This window comes from Geotrypetes seraphini, chromosome 12, assembly GCF_902459505.1.
Source record: "Geotrypetes seraphini chromosome 12, aGeoSer1.1, whole genome shotgun sequence".
NCBI classification, from domain to species: Eukaryota; Metazoa; Chordata; class Amphibia; order Gymnophiona; family Dermophiidae; genus Geotrypetes; species Geotrypetes seraphini.
Genome location: NC_047095.1, coordinates 1,940,727 through 1,961,590, shown reverse-complemented (window position 1 = coordinate 1,961,590; position 20,864 = coordinate 1,940,727). Strand labels below are relative to the sequence as shown.

The following is a 20,864-nucleotide window of genomic DNA, read 5'->3' as shown; positions in this document are numbered from 1 at the left end:
TATTCAGCAGCACTGCCTGATTTAGGTGACCCCAGTCAATTTAAGTGAGAAGGAGCCTCTCCTGCCCACTTAAATCACTTTGAATATCAGCTGGAATATGTTCCAACAATTGCCAAAATGAAAGGATTCAATTTAGCCATGACACCATTATAACAGCACACATATTTAATTTGTTTCTCACTGGGAAGTAATTTTTTTTTCAATACTAAACAAGCTCTATATCTGTGTTAGTATGCGAAACCACTCTCCACGAAACACAATGGCAGACTAGTAAAGCTCTTCTTTCTCATTCACTTTCCTATCAATTTTTAAACAACTGGGGCTTATCTTCTAAAGATTTTCTTCCAAGTTATGTCTTTCTTTCTCTAGAGGAGGTAATTCAATAATTGGGTGACTCAATTTGGGCACTCAAACATATTGTGGGGAGTACTTATTTTATAACAGTATCTGAGTGTCCAGTTTTCATCACAGAATACTTGCACCTACATGTAGGCATACCTACTTAGGCCAGTTCATTGCATGCTAATCCACTTATGCATGCCTTTACAAAATAGTACTTAGGCTTGCATGTCTAAATGGCACTTTTTCCTGTATTTGCATGCACATGGTGTGCATAACTGTAGATGAAGTGATAGAATTGCAATTTAATTGTTCTCGTCAATACATTATTTTGATGCATCTAGAATAATTTTAAGTCTGAAACACAGCTGTAATTCAGACACTATATGTCTTTTTTTTACAACTTAAGTGTTATGGTTTATGAAGTTAGGCTCCTCAGGATAGTATTTATTGTCCTAGGGTGGGCAGGTTGCCCTTCACATCTAATGTATAGGATGTTTTGTTGTTGTGCAGCTAAACAATATGCATAAAGCCATGGTTCAGTGGATGGTGGATTTATTGATGATCCTGACCTCTAAAAACTCTTCTGAGGTCTCTGAAGATACAACTACCTCAGAATTCCCAGAGGAAGAAGAGACTTCACAGACAATTAAGACAAAGCTGGTAGAAGATGCTGAACAATTAGCAAGAAAGCTAAACAAATTCTCCCTCTTAATATCTAGGTAAGGGAGCCAGCAGACTGTCATTTTATGTCTTTACTCAAGGGGTGAAGTAGGCCGCTGTCTAGGCCTACCTCGTAATGGAGACTCCACACACTATATACTGGTTTCAATAGGTATACATTTATTAACAAATCAGTAACAGCTTACAATGTCAAATCATTCAGCATATAATGGAACAGATGTGATCCTCAGGCCTGAGGGTCCTCTGATGTCTGTTCAGCTTACTTCTGCTTATAGGCCTGATTTTATACATTTCTTGGTGGTCAATACCACGTCAGCCTAAATCACATGATACATCTTTATTGGTTATTTTTCTTATACGTCAATACATAAGTAGATTCATTTATTGGCTTATCTATTTGTGTCATCTTATACGTCTGTTCAGTTTGCATAAGGCCTAACCTTTTCCTGCAAATGTCCTTTTCCCCTTACCATATATGCAATTCCGAGTCCAAAATTCCTTCTCTGCTGTGGTAACACATGATATATCTTGCTAAATAATGTTCCTGAGTACTCTGTTTTTCTGACCATGAGCTGTGTTCCTCTTTGCATAATATCCGGCCAGGTGCCATGCATCGGAATTTAAGTCTTGTTTCTTACAAGTTTTTGCTTACCATAGCTAACTCAGAAACAGAACATTTCTCAATCACTATAGGCCAGCTGGCAAGTGGGTTATGAAATATCTTTTACAGTTAATATACTGATTTATTAGAGCAAGAGGGAGGGGAGGGGGTTTTTCTCTTGTGAGGTCTGGTTACTTCACCTTTATCCAAAGGACTTGTTTTGCTTCACCTGTATCATACCAGGTCTTCTTCTTCTTCATCTCATCCTCTTTTCCCTCTCATCCCCTCTTCAAAGCCCCTTCAGGTGGCTTTGACATCCGGATATTCGGGCAGAAGGTAGATTGTGTCAGTGATCATACAGCACAGGCATAGGGCCACGTACTTGAAATTGTATATGGTAAAAATGAAAAGGACAAGTGCCCACCCATACTATACTAACCCGGAACAGAGCAGCATAACATGTCACAATAAAATTATTAATACAATGTGATAATATGCAATCAATAATTAGGATAATATGCAATGTAAAAGTCAGGTAGGCACCTGGGGTATGACTGCAGAGCTTATACTAATGTGTTAGAAACATTAGAATAAAGTACTGACGTGGTGGTGGCTCTTGGGAGGGGAAATCAGCTATTGGTGTTTCATAGGGAGGTGCATCAAAATCAGCCAAGTCAAGATTATCAAAAATGTTGTGTATGGGTCTGTATAGGGGTCTCTATTTCAACATTTGGGATAGTTCGAGCAACTAGGCATCTGCAGGGGTTCATAATTTAATCTGATACGTTTTAATATATTCTCATTTTATGGCTTCATCCTGTTATGAGCATACTACATCCAAAAGGGATGGAGGGATAAATTAACAAGTTAGATTATTTCCATGCTCTTCCAAAATAGCTGGGATCAGTGCAGACTCGACTGGGTCCAGACGCCAGGGGTGAAAGTCCAGGTAACCACATCAAATTTTACGTCATCATCCTTCAGCTGGGCTCATTACTTCTTCTTCACTGCACTTCTCCTCAGCTTAGCAGCAAGAAAGGGGATGGAAAGAATCTGACTGGAAGGGAAAATAACTAGGGAGCTATTGTGGGAGTCAAAACAGGATGAAAATGCATAAAGTCACAATCAAGAAAAACACCCAAATCTTGCAATAGGGCTGTTAGAAATAATTATCAACACATGAAAAAATATATATACTAATACTGCATGAGTCCATAAAAGAGTTAAAGTGCAAATTAATAAGTCCATAATTAAAGCTGTAGAAGTTCAAGGTCATAAAGGTCATCCTGTCTTTGGTAGCAACAGTCAGGAAGTCTTTGCTGGTAAGTCTAGGCGCTTTCTCTGGTAGCACGATCCTTCCTTTGGGGCTCATCCGTCATCAGGGTTTCATACGGCTGAAAATTTTTCATCGATGATATTTCAAATAGCATTAGTCCATAATTATGTAAATAAGTCATTAATTAATTAAAAGGGTGTAAACACGGATTCTCATGTAGCATACAGCTTCCTCTGATAGGCAATTGTCTTTGTGAAGTGATCCATAATTAATAAGGCAGAAATATCTGTACTGTATATATCATTTAACTTGTTTCCAACAATACCTGAGCAATATTACTAACAGGATAGGTACAGCGTTAAAAGATGACATACAAAAGAAAACAAAAACTTATCTGCTTTAATTCAAATAGACTAAGGTCTAATATATGTAATGGCTGAATTATATTTGTCAGCCTAAGGGAATTATAGTTACAATGGCATATGATGTTCAAAGGACAGGAGTAATATGCTAAACATAAATATGAATTAGCAAAGAGTCAAACCCAAGCAAAAGGATGGCTAAGCTATAGCCTTAGACATATTAACACATAGGTTATATTGAAACATACTAAAATAAAGATGATAAACCCTAAAACTTAAAATAAAATAGGATTTATGGGAGAAATGTCCTTCCCATGGGATTCTATCGAATCATGGGTTCAATTTTGTTTGACTCACTAATATTGACTTTCACTAATATTCAATCAGCAAAAAGACCTAAACTACAATATTTTTGAATTCCAATCAATAGGACTGGACATTTCCTTCAGCAACTTATTAGAAAAGTTCTTAAGCAACAGTTAGAACCATTTTTTTAAATAAAGCCAAACGCTGATTGTATTGTATTAAACCAGAAAGTATTCCTGCGTGTATCAGAGAATATATAAGAAAAAGAGTAAGTAACATTTCTTTTACAAGTTCCAAGAAAAGACAGAGAGAGAAAGACTGCTAGAAGTTTTTCAAAACTGTTATGATAAGTAAAGGAACAATAGTTTTTCCTTTTATATTGCTAATTATATTGAGTACTCATAAATGGAAATCTAGCAAAGTCATAGTTGTTTAGCTCATAATATATTTCATTAAGGGAAAAAACCAAACAGAACAATACACATTGCTTAAAGCTAGACAAATAATTTCTCTAACAAGAAGTGAACAACCTTTAATGGGTTAACATTATAGAATATGTTTCTTTGTTGGAACACTCAAAAACTTGGCTTGGGGCTTAAGAAATAAAAAGCAGAAGTTATTCTCACAACATTAAGTTAGCACAACATTAATTAATATTACCATTTGGGATAGAAGCGGATCATAAGAACCCTATGCAATATGTTCAAGTTATTGTAGAGACATGAATAATGAAAAAACAAAAAGAAAATAGCAACTGATAATTTCAAATTAAAGAAATAGAGCACTACATTTCTCAGTGTCCTTAAACAAAGACACATCAACCAGGAAGTAGCTCGGTATGTTTGTGTAACGGAAAAAGAGGAAGAAGAAGCATAACTCATTTCTTAAACTTTGATCACAGACAAAGAATAAGGTTTGAAATCGTTGTGGTGAGTAGTGAAAAATTAAATCTTCTTTCGTTATATTGGTAATTATAGTGAGCGCTCATAAATGGAAATCCACTCGTATTTCCATAAACACTGAAGTTGACACATGTCATAATACAACAAATAATAACTCATGTACTGGAAAACGGACCGACATAAAAATTAATTTTTTTTTCTATTTAGAGTATTAGCATTAGGTGTTCTCTTCGAGTGCACTGTAGTTTTTCCTAACTCTAGAAAACAAATGATCGTTAGTAATGGGAAACGCCCATAATAAAAATCCCAGACCTAGAAAGACAAAGGGTGCGTTTATTTTTACATTGTCAGTTATACTTAATGCCTGTCAGTTATTTGGTTAGACATAATCACTCGTCACGAATCCTTCCTATTTACGTACACTATCTTTCTATGAACTTCAATAATTTGCTTATATATTCACTTCATTGCCAATCTAACATAACACTTTCTATTGACTTCCAGTATTTGTCTCTTATCCCTTCTTTCCAATACTGTTTGTCTTTATATATAAAAACAATAGTGATCTCAAATCTTTTCTGTAATTTTGTTCTTCTCTTTCTCAAAAACAATCCTTTATAATCCAGCAAACTTATATAAAATAAATAATTGTTTTAATGAAAGCTTATGGTAACATTGAAACACAGTTAAAATATATACTTCCTCTTTCAGTCTCATTCAATCTCATCCCCCTCACTCCCCGTTTTTTTTTTTTTTTTCTGGTTCGTGACCACAAAAGAACAGGAAACAAGAACCACGAGAGCAATGCTTTCGCTTTCCCATAAAGTGCCATATATTACACAGGCCAGTACACAAGCGACAGCTAAAATGTAAAGCAAACAGCATAAACGGAAGAAAAAAGGAAGCCATCAGACAGCATGACAAGCTGAAAATATTACAGTAAAACGCAGACTCAGGGCTGTACTAAGGCTAGAAGACCCTCTCTTGTCAGTAGCAAAAAAAAAAAAAGAGAACCCATAAAAACAGAACTAATAAGCCAAAACCCATACAAAATAGTGACCACACATGATAATATCACTTACACTAATAAAATCCAGGAAGACAACATATCAAGCGTAAATAAAGAAAGCTTGGCAAGGCAAGATGGTATGTCAGGGAAAGCAACGTCATAAGCAAGCAGTATGGTGACATCATAAGGGCTAGGTAACACAAAGCACAATGCAGAGAAGAGGTGTATACTTTCGGCTCAACAATGGTAGGAAATATGGGGGCAGAAGGAGGAACAGGATTGTCTAAGCAACGGCTTAACAGAAGATCGGTGAAAAACCAACGGCAGATGGAATCACGAGGGAACAGGCAAGAGAAAGAAAAACTAGGGCTAGAGGCACAAGACAAATAATCATGGCTAGCACTGGCAGCCAGAGAAGAATAAAGCAGGGGGATTCCTAATGTCAGCAAGAGTAGCGGGAGAAATCAGACATAATGGGCATGCCTGTTCAAGATGTGGATTCCCGAGACAGGAACACTGCCGTCTTCCCTGACTCTAAGAAACAAAATAGGCATTAGTAAAAAGAAAGAAACGTAGGTGGCAATATTAAAATCCTGGACCTATAAAGACAAAAGGGTTTTTGTTTTTGTTTTTTTTTCTTGCATTGTCACCTTGTCTATTAATTGGACATATATTTATTTCTTGTGCAAATACAGTTTCTGCTTTCTTCGTGCATTATCTTTCTCTGATCTCCAGTAATCTGTTTATAGTGTATGCGAAATCCGTCTGTGATCAAAAAACAAAAATAATGTCACCTTTATTCACCCCCCTCTTCACAGCTGTTGAAATGGAGCTCAACAGTTGTGAAATAACCTAAGAGATAGCAAATGGTGTGGTTAGTTTGGCAAGCCCCCACAGTCCACCTCTCTGGGCAGCCCACCCCTCTGGGTGGTCAATAATATACAAATCTACAGGGAGAGATTGTGATGGTAACAGGAACGGAGGAGCTTGTTTCTAGGTCAGACTAATAATGTATGTGTAAGAGGGGTTTATAGCCATGGGGCGCTTTCCCTCTGGATTCCCTTTAGAGGCTTATTAGACTACAGGAATAGATAAAAATTAGGATGTGGAGCCGATCACCAGTGAGACGCTGACACAGGAAGTTAGTGTATGAGTCAGTGTCTGGTTGTGATCACAGACGAACAACGATGTGTGTCCCTGAACCCCTGTAGGTCATGTGCAATGACCCGGGGAAAAGATACCAGGACTCTCATGGAGAAGAGAGGCTGAGAAAGATAGATTTGAAGACATATATTTCATGGGCGTTCAGTAGAGATTACTGGCATAAAGACCGCCCTCAAAAATATGCCTGAACACCAAGTATGCACCAGCCGGTACCAGGAGGAAAATTTAGGAAGAACGAGATAAAAGAAGTCAGGCATCAGTTCCCCAACACTTATGATAATGAAGGTTCACAAAGATGCATGCTGACAGAAAATGGATATATATAGATAACAGTAATAGGTCAGAGTTAGAGATTATTTACCACAGAGATATATATAGGGGACTGATTGCACATGGCACCAACGATGCGGATGCAGAGAAACATCAAAATGTAAGACAGTGGATTCATAGAAGCATCAAAATACAATATCACTATACAATGTAATATTACAAAATGGTTAACCTGTGGACAGAAAAATGGAAGGCCAGGCGTTATCCGAGCAGAGGAAAGAATTCAACCAGCAATTGAATCAGTGTCTGTACCAAGGAAAGAGTTTGGAGAAGTAAACATAAGATTTACACAGAGATAAAGTAATAACGGCCGTAAATATTGCTCCACTATATATGCTATCCTAGCTTCGTGTCCCACTAATCATTATATTATGCTGGTTACTCTAACACCAGTCCCTTATGCTATGTTTGCTACCCCAGCGCCAGTCCCTATATTACGCTTGCTACTTTAATGCCAGTCCTTATACTATGCTGGCTACTCTAACGCCAGTCCTTATACTATGCTGACTACTCTAACGCCAGTCCTTATACTATGCTGACTACTCTAATGCCAGTCCATATACTACTCTGACTACTCTAACGCCAGTCCATATACTACTCTGACTACTCTAACGCCAGTCCATATACTACTCTGACTACTCTAACGCCAGTCCATATACTACTCTACGTTACCCCCAAGTTCTTGTTTTATTTTTTTTCCTAACTGTAGCGTGAAGGACCAATAGGACAATTGAGGATGGGAACCCGGTCCTGGGCAAGGCAATGCAGAAAAACCGCTCCAGGGTCCGGGACCATCCAAATTTGACACCAGTGAGTCCTACGTAAAAAAAAACAAAAAAAAATTTGTGCTGAAAAAGAAAATATAAGGCAGAACATATTCAATTGCTGGTGAAAAAAGGAAATGAAGGAGAAGTGCGGCATAAAAAGGGGAACAAGATAAAGCAGGCAACACAGCAACTCTGTAAAATAAGGAAGTTCAGTTGAAAACAATGCATAAGTACAGAAATAAAACCCAGAATCAAACTTTTGGCCAAAAGTAATGGAGAGGCAATCTGACAAGCAGATTTCATGCCTGCAATCCAGTGAGGTCGTTTAAGGCTCGTGTCCTACGCAGTCGTGGGTCACCATTGAAGTAGGCCGCTGTCTAGGCCTACCTCGTAATGGAGACTCCACACACTATATACTGGTTTCAATAGGTATACATTTATTAACAAATCAGTAACAGCTTACAATGTCAAATCATTCAGCATATAATGGAACAGATGTGATCCTCAGGCCTGAGGGTCCTCTGATGTCTGTTCAGCTTACTTCTGCTTATAGGCCTGATTTTATACATTTCTTGGTGGTCAATACCACGTCAGCCTAAATCACATGATACATCTTTATTGGTTATTTTTCTTATATGTCAATACATAAGTAGATTCATTTATTGGCTTATCTATTTGTGTCATCTTATACGTCTGTTCAGTTTGCCGTAAGGCCTAACCTTTTCCTGCAAATGTCCTTTTCCCCTTACCATATATGCAATTCCGAGTCCAAAATTCCTTCTCTGCTGTGGTAACACATGATATATCTTGCTAAATAATGTTCCTGAGTACTCTGTTTTTCTGACCATGAGCTGTGTTCCTCTTTGCATAATATCCGGCCAGGTGCCATGCATCGGAATTTAAGTCTTGTTTCTTACAAGTTTTTGCTTACCATAGCTAACTCAGAAACAGAACATTTCTCAATCACTATAGGCCAGCTGGCAAGTGGGTTATGAAATATCTTTTACAGTTAATATACTGATTTATTAGAGCAAGAGGGAGGGGAGGGGGTTTTTCTCTTGTGAGGTCTGGTTACTTCACCTTTATCCAAAGGACTTGTTTTGCTTCACCTGTATCACACCAGGTCTTCTTCTTCTTCATCTCATCCTCTTTTCCCTCTCAGGGGAAAAATGTTTTACTTAATTGGGATATATTTACAAGAGTACACAAAATGCTCCTTCTTCAGTATTTGCAATGCACTGAGGTGCCTTCATATTTTCATTTAGATTTACACATCATGTCAGAATTGAAGAAGCATAGGCAGTGGAATGCTTTTTTGTTTGGGGGGGCCCACAAGCTCTGCTCCAGACCCTGCCCACATAATAGTACTAATTGTAATACCATTTTTCCATTCATTTTTCATATATACACACAATATAATCTTATTAACAATACATAATGGTTAACCACAAAATTAAACTACGCAGAGCACATTGTATGTTTCTCAACATTCATGGCCTTGGTCATACATGCAGAATACAGATAATCCCTATGCAAATACAGGACCACAAACTAAAAGAACTAATATTTACAAACCAAACCCTAAGATTCAAGACTCTGCATGCAGTACAACCCCCAGAGAAATAGAAACAAATGCATTTCTTCCTGAACAGTGCAAAATATAGACAGCAGATGTAACTTCTCAAAACTGACACAATTCAATCACTAAATTGACAATAAAATCATTTCCCCTACCTTTGTTGCCTGGTAATTCTGGTTTTCAAACCATCTTTCCCAGTCTCTGGCTGCACGTCTTTCTATCTGTGCTCTTAACTGTGTATCCATGGCCACGTTATCCATTTACTGTTTTTCTCTCCTTCACTTTCTGCCATACATCCATCTTTCTTTCTGAAATAGCGGGGATACTACTAGTGAAAACTAGAAGAAGTCAGAAAGTACTTCGATCAACAATATATGAACTGACCTCACTTTCAAAACAAGCCCGTCTATGAAGTGTGATCAATGTGTTTTAAGTCGCTCAGAAATGTGAAACTCAACAAGGAGGGAGTACACCCTCCTAGGATGGAGACAGAGTTTACATAGAAACATAGAAACATAGAAAGGTGACGGCAGAAAAGGGCCACAGCCCATCAAGTCTGCCCACTCTACTGACCCACCCCATTAAGTCTGAGTGCTGATGACTTAGTTCCTTAGCTCGACCCTCGTAGGGATCCCACGTGGATATCCCATCTATTCTTAAAGTCGAGCACGTTGGCGGCCTTGACCACCTGCATCGGAAGTTTGTTCCAATGATCCACCACCCTTTCCGTGAAGAAGTACTTCCTGGCGTCACCACTAAATTTCCCTCCTCTGAGTTTAAGCGGGTGCCCCCTTGTGACCGAGGGTCCCAAGGGAAAGAATATGTCATTTTCCATCTCGACACGACCTGTGACGTATTTAAATGTCTCAATCATGTCACCCCTTTCCCTGCGCTCCTCTAGAGTATAGAGCTGCAATTTGCCCAGTCTTTCTTCGTATGAGAGACCCTTGAGTCCGGAGACCATTCTAGTGGCCATACGCTGGACCGACTCGGCTCGAAGCACATCTTTACGGTAATGCGGCCTCCAGAATTGCACACAGTATTCCAGATGAGGTCACTTGCCAGTCACCATCACCATTGGGCTGCTTCCTTCTGAGTATTATCCTTGGACAAGCAGGCAGCATAATCTCACATATGGGTGACGTCAATCACAGAGCCCGGTACGGACAGTCTGAACAGTAAACTGTCACTTTAAATTTTTTTAAGTGCTCGCGACTATCTGCACCACACATGTGCGACTGCCTTCCTGCCTGAAGAGGCTTGAGGTACCTCAGTTCTTTGTTTTCCGTGGAGCAAAGAAGTCTGTTTTTGACTGAACTCCAGTCGGCGTTGCCTTCCTGTTTCGCATAATTTTCTTCTTTTTTCATTTGTTTTAATTTCCTTTCTTAAAAGGCAAGTGAGTAGAGAAAACTTTATTTTCTTTTTACCTGTTTCATGTCAAAACCTTTGACGGGTTAAGAAAAAAAAAGAACAGCGGTTTGTGCTAGTGTTCTATTTCTGTAACCAACCCTCCTAACTTGTGCCTTCAGAGTTTAGACCCTGAACTCTACATCGGGACTTGTACTCGGTGTTCCTCTTCAAATCATGTTCTCTTAAAGCTCGTTGAGCTTAACAGGAGCAGTTGTTCGGGGCAACCATGGATGTTGCCAGATCTTCTCAGCCGTCAACATCAAAAGCTTCTGCATTGACTTCTAACTTCCAGCATCAGGAGAGCCAGCTCAGAAGCATCCACTTCCCAGCAAGCGTCATAGGTCTCTAAAGCATCGAGTCTCTTGATACAGACCAAACATCAATGCCAACGCTCCCCAGCATCACAGATTGTCTCTCCCTCATGGTATGCATCCTTATCGAGGTCAAACACTTTGAGACAACCTGCTGCACTGATGGTACTGGTGTTGAGCCATAAGTACTAGTGCATTCTTTTAAGACATTGCAGGTCTCAACGGCATCGGATCCTTTGATTCAAACTGAACAGTAATGTCATCTTTCTTCACCTTTTACAGGTTGTTTCTCCTTCATGCGGTGCACTCATTGAGGCACCCTTTCCAAGACAACTTGCTGCATGTTGAACCATCGGTACTGGTGCATGTCTTCTGGGAAACATTCTTTGAGTTCTTCCAGAGGGAGCTTGATAATATGCTTAATTTGCACAAAATGCCGTTGCTAGCATCGACTCCCTCAGTATTGCCCCGCTTAAGCATAGTGCTTAAACGCGTTTTGAATGCTACTGCCTGTCTGCTTTCGCGGTTCTATCCCTCAGCGTTTCACATTTTAAGTGTCCCCTGAGGAAGGCGTTGTTATTCACCGAAACTATCATTGGTTGAACAGACAACTCCCTTGTCTCTTCTGTTTGACTTTGTTTACTTGAAGGTGAGTTGGTCTTCTGCTTGCTTTGTTTACATACTGTAGGCAGTCAGCTGGCACCAGTGGCTCTCCTCCTCAACAGCATCTCACGGCACACCTGGAATCTACTGAGGCACACGATTTGCGATACACTGAGCTAAACCATTTCTCTCCCCTTCAATCTGTTCAGAACTCTGTTGTACACCTCATATTCCGCCAATGTCGCTATGCCCACATTACCCCTCTCCTCAAGTCACTTCATTGGCTCCCTATCTGTTTCTGCATACAGTTCAAACTCCTCTATATGACCTATAAGTGTATTCGCTCCACAGCTCAGTCTCTCTCCTCTCTCTCTACACTCCCCAGCTATTCCACTCATTGGGTAAATCTCTCTTATCTGTACCCTTTTCTTGTACTGCCAACTCCAGATTCCATCCCTTCTACTTTGCTGCACCATATGCCTGGAACAAACTACCTGACTCCATACGTCAATCTTCCGTCTCTGGTAGTATTCAAATTCAGACTCAAAGCCCACTCCTTTCAAAATTATTTCAGTTCCAAACCACTTTCTACGTACCAATATCTGTCTTATCATTTCCTCTGTAATTCCCCCACCTGACCACTGTGTATTGATGCAGGGACTGTCTCTTCTTTGTTTTGATGTACAGCACTGCGTATGTCTAGTGGCACTACAGAAATGATTAGTAGTAGTAACCCTGGTTAACCATAACATAACCCATCTAAACTGTAGCTCACGTTGATAACTTCCCCACTTAATTTTGGTGTGTAAATTTAGACTTACAATGTGTTAGTATTCTATAATGAAATCTGGCTCTCAGATGCCATTATAGAATTAATGCTCAGTGCACTGTATTTTGGCACCTCCATTTTGGTGCCCTTTATAGAATTGCACTCTGGATGTTTGGCTTCATATCAAATATGCAGAAGTAAAAGACAGCCTCATTGATTCCTATTGAACGTATCCAATATCCTTAATCTTTGTCCCCATTCCCCTTTTGACTTCCCCTTTACACCTTTTCCTTGGTTTTCTTCTCTCTTCAGTTGCTGCAAGACGATAGTAGAGGATCTCTCACAGAAGACAGATGTGGATCCTGATTTTGAATTGAAAAGTTTGGAAACTGTCAAGGTAATACCTTATTTTCTCTTGAGAATCTTCCTTCAGTGATATATACAGCATGCAGAGATTTCACTGTTGTACATGTACTACTACCAGAACTACATGGTGACTCAGTTTTGGAAAATATGTACTTTGTTCTGTTTTGTTTAATATATTCCTGCTTGTGCTTTTAATTACTTGTATTGTCAAATGACAAAAAGCAAAACTGCAAGTATTACTGTTCATTAGAAAGTAAATTCAGAATCCAAGGAATGAATAAACAGTGGCATACCTTGGGTTTCCAGCACTCAGAGATCAATGTTTTTATTTGTGCCCACCTGTCACATCTCCTTTGGTCCTCTGCCCCCATCTCTATGGTCCAATCATCCATTGAACAGCTAATAGAAAGAGAGCACAGGTGCTGGCAATGCATCAAGCCCATTACTTCTCTAACCTGCACTTCCCACCACTGGTGCTTCTCCTGTCCATGTGGTTCCCAGATCATATCAGCTGTTTGACCTGCTTGATGCTCCACAGATTTAAACTGTACATTGGGGGAGATGCCAGTGATAAGAAGAAAGGTTAGATAAGTTCTTGGCTGCTATGCCATTGAATCCTTTACTCCCTGCTGTCAGCTGGAATCAAGCAGCAGAGTGCAAAAAGGAAACTAGAAAGGTGGGTGAGGAAAGAGGTGGAAGATGACACTTATGAGCATTTAGTATTGATCAGAGGCGTTGCTAGGTACATAAGAGTCCATTAGTACTACCAGTATTATACCAGGCCCTAAAACAACAATACATTTCTTACTGGGAAAACAACCAAGCAAGGCTGCTACAAATCTCTATACAGAAACTACGTGCTACCAAATCCCTTAATCAAAATATAGGCAGACTCTCAACAAATAGAGAACAAGGGACCACAAATAGAAATATGCTGACAAAAATTGAAATGGAACATCCAAGAAGTCAGACTCTGCATGAGGTGCAACACTGGAGTATAGACATGGAGCCACTAGGAGCAGGACAGAAGTGAGTGGGATTTGCCTGCATTCCCACTGGACTACCAGGGAGTTCAAGTAGACCCGAGGGGGAAGGGGCCTATTCTGACTGGGGATGGGTGGGAGGGGATTTTTAGTTGTTGGGGGACTGAGAGGGTTGTTTACTTGTCTGGGGAAGTTGAAGGAGGTCTTTAGTTGCAGAAGTAGGTTCTTTTTTTGTCAGGGAGTAAGGAGGTGTTTGCTTTTGGGGGGGTGGGAGGGGAGGACATGGTTATAGGACTTTTTTGTATTAGTAAATGTTCATTAAAATTTACATTTTTTTATTGTAAATCTTTATTCATTTTCAAATATTACAACAAGTGTATAATAGTCAATCAGAAAAATTTTAACAAATCACTTGACAATCTTACTTATACTCCTTAAAATATATAAATATAAAAGAATCCCTTCCCACTTACCCATATACTAATAATAAACAATTATCAATTATTGTCTTTCCCACTCCCACCCCCCTATATATTATTTAATACTAAGGTGTTTAAGATGTCTGATCATTAGAATAAATAATCAATGGCCCCCAAATCTTTTTAAACTTATGATAATTTCCTTGTTGCATGGCAAGCACCCTCTCCATTTTGTAGATATGACATACTGAATTCCACCAAAAAGTATAATTAAGTTTAGTGTAATCTTTCCAATTTCCAGTAATCTGCTGAATGGCAACCCCTGTCAAAATTAATAAAAGTTTATTATTATTTGCAGAAATTGGGCTTTTGAATCTCATAGATGTACCAAATAATATATGAAAGGGCAACATGATTTTCTAACAATGAATTAATTTGGGACCAAATTAACTTCCAAAAGGCATTTATATAGGGACAGAAAAATATTAAATGGTCTAATGTCCCAGCTTCTAAACCACAATGCCAGCATCTATTGGACCTAGAGCTATCCAACTTCTGTAAACGAACTGGGGTCCAAAAAGCTCTATGCAACAAAAAAAACCAAGTCTGTCTCATAGATGCTGCCCTTATAGTTTTTATTCTCCAAGACCAAAAACGTGGCCATTGAGAGGCAGAAATTTGGTGCCCAAGCTCAGTTCCCCAAATATCCCTGACAGTTTTTTGTTTTTTATTCAAATACCCATACAACAATTTATACCACTGTACATTAAAAATAGAGGAAAAAACAATCCCTCTTCCACTCCCCCCAAATTCACGCAGCACAGACATAGGACTTATGTGGATCTTGGCTGATATTCAGCCAGGGACCCAACTGAATATTGACTGAGATCTGCATAAGAGCTGGTGGCCTGATATACTCTAGTTATCTCCTGATATTCAGTGTAAGTGTCTGGACACTATCAGGCATTAAATATTGGGGCATAATTCTGCCCATGGTGATCAGTGTTTAAAAAAACTGCTGACTGACTATTACTGGTAAATGTTCAAATTATGTGTGGTGCCAAGCTGTAGATCCTCAGTGTGGTATGGTGTGCATCCACACCAGACCAGTCCAGAACATGTGTGATATAGTAAAGTAGTTCCAAAATAAGGATGGGATTGGAAGCCAATGGTCAATTAAAACCTAACTGAAAAGACAAGAAAACTGGAGAAGTGACAGTTATGCATAAAGTTGGGAAAAAAGTAATCTAGATGAGGATAGGTCCAATTGGAGAAAGAAAATAAAAGAATACAATCACAAAATTAATAAAGCTAGGAAAATTTATTATGGCAATGAAATTACCACAGTGAAAGATCAGAATAAGCTCTCTTTTCACTTTGGAAATCTGTGACTAAGAAAAAGAAAAAGAATGATGTATTAATACTCAAATGCCTTCTGTTGATAAAGTAGCAACCTTTTTATAGGACAAAATCTTAACAATTATATCCTCATTTACTAATGGCCCAGACTCATTTGTACCTCTATTTTCCAAACCATCGGTAGATAATATTCCAGTAAATAGATACTTTTGACTTGATATCAGAAAGTCAATTAAAGAATTTTTGTGCAAAATTTGGGAAAAAGAAATGTTTACTTGATCCTTTTCCAGCCTTTATCTTTTGCAATATTCCCTCCCATGCTATTTCATGGTTTACAGTTTTATTAAATCATTTACTTTTCAATGCTCATTTTTCAGTTGATATGGGACTTAACGTACTTTCTCAATTGTTGAAAAATACAGACTGGATCATTTAATATTCTATTGTCCCTGTATCATGGCCTTTTGGAAATCAATTTGATCTCAAATTAATTGTTTGTTAGAGAACCATGTAGCATTATCTATCATACGATACAATTCTATTCGGTACATCAATGAGAATAAAAAGTAAAATTTCATCAAGTAATAACAAACTTTTATTGATTATGACAGGAGTCGCCATACAACATATCACCAGGAATTGGAAAAATTATAGTAGACTTAACTATACTTTTTGGTGAAACTCATTGTGCCATATTTACAAAATGGAAATAACAATTGCTATGCAAATAGGAAATTATAATAATTTTAAAAAGATCTGGGGGCCATTGACAACTTATTGCAATGATTAGATGCCATTTTCTATTGAAAGTACATTTATAATACAGGGGAGAGGGGCTTGGTATAAAGTTCTATTTAAGATTTAATCATTAGACAAGAATGTAATATTTATACAAAATTAATGATTAAAATATTTATGGGAAGGATGGGTAGGGAGGGAATAAATTTATGTATTTAAGATAATAATAGAAAGAAATTCAAGTGATGTGTATAAATTTAAATGGTGTAATATTGTGTACTTGATGTAAGATGAAAAATGAATAAAGACTTTAGAAAAAAAAAAGAAAAATTCAGACTTAGATCCGACTGCCCTGCAAACATACTGATAGTGATTAAATGAATTGAATCTATTGTCTCTAAAAAGATTTCAGAATATTTGGATAAATTCTCAATTCTGTTCTCTTTTCAGCAAGAGTTTTGTACAAATTATAGTACAGAAACACTACTGATTTCTTTGGTAGCAAAAGTTCAGGGTCTTCTATCTCAGGGTTAATATGCAATTTTGCTACAATTTGACTTATCAGTGGCTCTTGATGTTATTAACCAAATATTTTGATTCAATTGTTAGCTAATATTGGTCTTAAAGGAAAGGTATTAGACTGGTTTAAAGGATTTTTTATGTTAAGATTGTATCGAGTCCATAATGAGGGCAAGTTTTCACCTATCTGAACCTCTGTTTGTGGGGTACCGCAGGGCTCTCTATTGTCCCCTATTTTGTTTAACATTTAAATTACTACTTTGCAATCTTTGAAACTATTTCCAATCAAACCAATTTATAATTATGCAGATGATATTTTTATTTTATTGGAAGTTGATCCTTCTCTGAATAGTTTGAAATCAGACATTAATTCCTGCATCTTAAGAATCCAAGATTGGGCATTTTCAGTGTGAATGAAATTAAATACTACCAAGACAAAATTATTATGGTTTGGGCTAAAAATTAAGCAGTTGCCTATCTCAATTTTGTTAGCCTCTGGTGAATCACTGAAAATTTATTTTTCATCTAGAATTCTGGGTTTTATTCTGGATTCTTCACTCTCATTATCTAATCAAATTAATCATGTTACTAAAAAATGCTTTTCAGTTTAAAGATGCTTCTTGTACAATCCCTCTGGAGGTTGAACTCGAGGGTCTTATATGTCTGGTAGCTTTTGCTGCAGAGCTACTAAAACTTGATTCCTCCCCTTTGGGCTACCTGCCCAGGAGTTTCCTGTCATGCTCAGCTTTGTACCTGCAGCTTCTCTGCATGGTTGAAATCAGTCTCTTCTGCTTGTAATTTGTTTTCAATTTCTAGTTTTTTTTTATTTATTTCACGAGTTTGCGGATCAACTCTGTGTGAGTGATCTTTCGGCAGGAGATTGCAGACATTTAAATTTTGTCTGCTTCTGGAGGGAGCTCTGTAAGCTTAAACTGTAGTAAGCCCTCTGGACAGCCTGCAGATTGGATTGGGTCTCCAGGATCAGGAGCCATCTCTCCCCTGGTTCGTCCGCAAAGGAGTAGAGTGCAGGCTGCTGCTGTTCCATGGAGGTACACCGGGATCAGAACCGTACCGCGTGTCTTCCCTAATTTCCCGAAGGGGTCCTGGTGGTCGTGATCTGAGGTGACGGAAGGTGAGGTGGTCAGAAGTCTTGAAAAAATCCAGTTTAATCAGCTCCTGAGGTGCTAATCTTGCTTGTACTGTGTTTTGCAGGCTGCCATAGACTTTCATTGCAGCACATGTGTCTGTGGTGTCTGTGAGTTTGCCGATTTTGTGGGGTGCTCAAATCGGGGATTTGGGTGGTTTCCCTGCATACCCTGGTCCCCCCTCCACCTGTAAAATCCTAAAATCACCGTTTTTCACATTTTCCTGCATTTGTAATAGTCATTTTTCAGGCAAAATCGGCACCCACAGTGACCATCTTGGATTTTTAAAAAAGTTTTAAAAACATATTTTTTGGTCTTAGAAACTTCGTTTTTGCTCCAAACTTCACAGATGCCCACCTCAAAACAGGATGATATGGATTCATGCCATAAATGTGACGGATGGCTGACGGATTCACAGCCGTGTATTACGTGCGACATGGCCCGCGAGAGGCGTGAATCGTGTATGGATCCCACACTATCTTCCGGGGAGGCCCTGCTTTCCGCTGATTCTGCTGGAGATACGATTCCAGCATCCGGGACAGCAAATTTGGGTGAGGAGGGCGCTTCCATGAAATGCCTCCCGAGAACATGAAATCTCAGGAATCTCCGATGATCTGGGAATATTGGGATGTGGAGAAACGCTTCCGTGAGATCCAAGAAAGCCCAAAACCCCCAGGTACAAACCGCTTAGAAGACTGATAGGTGGTATACAAATTTTTTTAAAACTTGAAACCTCATGCATAAATCGGAGATAAAAGTGCAGAGAATCTAAACAGTTTTTATCCTAGGACAAGCAGGCAGCATATTCTTACATGTGTGTGACGAAATTCACAGAGCCCAGTATGGACAGTTTAAAAAGTGTACTATCACTTCAAGTTTTGAGAAACTTTGCAACTGCCTGCACCGCGCATGTAACATAGTAACATAGTAGATGACGGCAGATAAAGACCCTAATGGTCCATCCAGTCTGCCCAACCTGATTCAATTTAAATTTTTTTTAATTTTTTTTCTTCTTAGCTATTTCTGGGCAAGATCCAAAGCTCTTCCCGGTACTGTGCTTGGGTTCCTACTGCCGAAATCTCCATTAAAACCTACTCCAGCCCATCTACACCCTCCCAGCCATTGAAGCCCTCCCCAGCCCATCCTCCACCAAATGGGCTGGGGAGTCTGCCCAGTACTGGCCTTAGTTCAATTTTTAATATTATTTTCTGATTCTAGATCCTCTGTGTTCATCCCACGTTTCTTTGAACTCAGTCACCGTTTTCCTATCCACCACCTCTCTCGGGAGCGCATTCCAGGCATCCACCACCCTCTCCGTAAAGTAGAATTTCCTAACATTGCCTTTGAATCTACCACCCCTCAACCTCAAATTATGTCCTCTGGTTTTACCATTTTCCTTTCTCTGGAAAAGATTATGTTCTACGTTAATACCCTTCAAGTATTTGAACGTCTGAATCATATCTTCCCTGTCTCTCCTTTCCTCTAGGGTATACATATTCAGAGCTTCCAGTCTCTCCTCATACATCTTCTGGCGCAAGCCTTCTATCACTTTCGTTGCTCTCTTCTGGATCGCTTCAAGTCTTCTTGCACCCTTCGCCAGATACGGTCTCCAAAACTGAACACAATACTCTAAGTGGAGCCTTACCAATGACCTGTAAAGGGGCATCAACACCTTCTTCCTTCTACTGGCTACACCTCTCTTTATACAGCCCAGCATCCTTCTGGCAGCAGCCACTGCCTTGTCACACTGTTTTTTCGCCTTTAGATCTTCGGACACTATCACCCCAAGATCCCTCTCCCCGTCTGTGCATATCAGCTTCTCTCCTCCCAGCATATATGGTTTCTTCTGATTATTAATCCCCAAATGCATTACTCTGCATTTCTTTGCATTGAATTTTAGTTGCCAGGCATTAGACCATTCCTCTAACTTTTGCAGATCCTTTTTCATATTTTCCATTCCCTCTTCGGTGTCTACTCTGTTACAAATCTTGGTATCATCTGCAAAAAGGCACACTTTTCCTTCTAACCCTTCAGCAATGTCACTCACAAACATATTGAACAGGATTGGCCCCAGCACCGAACCCTGAGGAACTCCACTACTCACCTTTCCTTCCTCCGAGCGACTTCCATTAACCACCACCCTCTGGCGTCTGTCCGACAGCCAGTTTCTGACTCAGTTCACCACTTTGGGTCCTAACTTCAGCCCTTCAAGTTTGTTCAACAGCCTGCTATGAGGAACTGTATCAAAGGCTTTGCTGAAATCTAAGTAAATTACATCTAGCATAGATGTGCGAGTGCTTTCCCACCCAATGCCTGCTCGTGCACCTCAGTTCTTCATTTTCCATGGAGTGAAGTACTTTTTTGACTGAACTCTGTTCAGTCTGCATTGCCTTCCTGCGTTAAGCATTTTTTTCCCTTAAATTTATTTTACAATATCTTTTGTTTTTTCTTTCTTTTGTAGTAAAAAAAAATAAATTATTATATATCTATATATATGTAATTTTCTCTTTTTCTTTCATACTCGGGCTTCAGCCTCAGGGTTTTTTCTTCGGCGGGTCTCTTGTTTGGTTTCAAAATTGAGTTTAATCTCGCTGAAAATTTTTTTCCATCCATGTTGAAACCTTTAACGGGTTTTAAGAAGTACTGTAGGTGTCAGTGCCCTATTTCTATCACTAACCCTCATAGTTGTTGTTTACAGTGTTTAGGCCATGAACACCAAGTCAAATCTTGTGCTCGGGGTTCCACCTTACAAAATCAAGGCCTGTCGCATTCAACAGGAAAAGCTGTTTGGCTCGACCATGGACATCGGCAAATCTTTGGAGCCATCAATATCAAAAACTCCTGCATTGGCATAGACGTAGTTGAGGAAGCCAACTAAGAAGCTATTCACTTCCCAGCAAGCATCGCAGGTCTCAACAGCATC

General features: G+C 39.1%; 1 protein-coding gene across 6 annotated transcripts in view; it reads left to right on the top strand.

Moving 5' to 3' along the window:
- The window catches only part of AXDND1 (axonemal dynein light chain domain containing 1), a 383,395-nt gene that overhangs the window by 285,695 nt on the left and 76,836 nt on the right, over positions 1–20,864 (top strand). For 5 of the 6 annotated variants that reach the window (XM_033916370.1, XM_033916373.1, XM_033916371.1 and 2 more), the window contains 2 exons: positions 853–1,061; positions 12,725–12,809. In XM_033916370.1, coding sequence (XP_033772261.1) covers positions 853–1,061; positions 12,725–12,809 — 294 coding nt within the window. Of the gene's footprint in view, positions 1–852; positions 1,062–12,724; positions 12,810–18,290; positions 18,618–20,864 lie in introns of all 6 variants that reach the window. The other variant, XR_004536635.1, reaches the window with a different exon arrangement.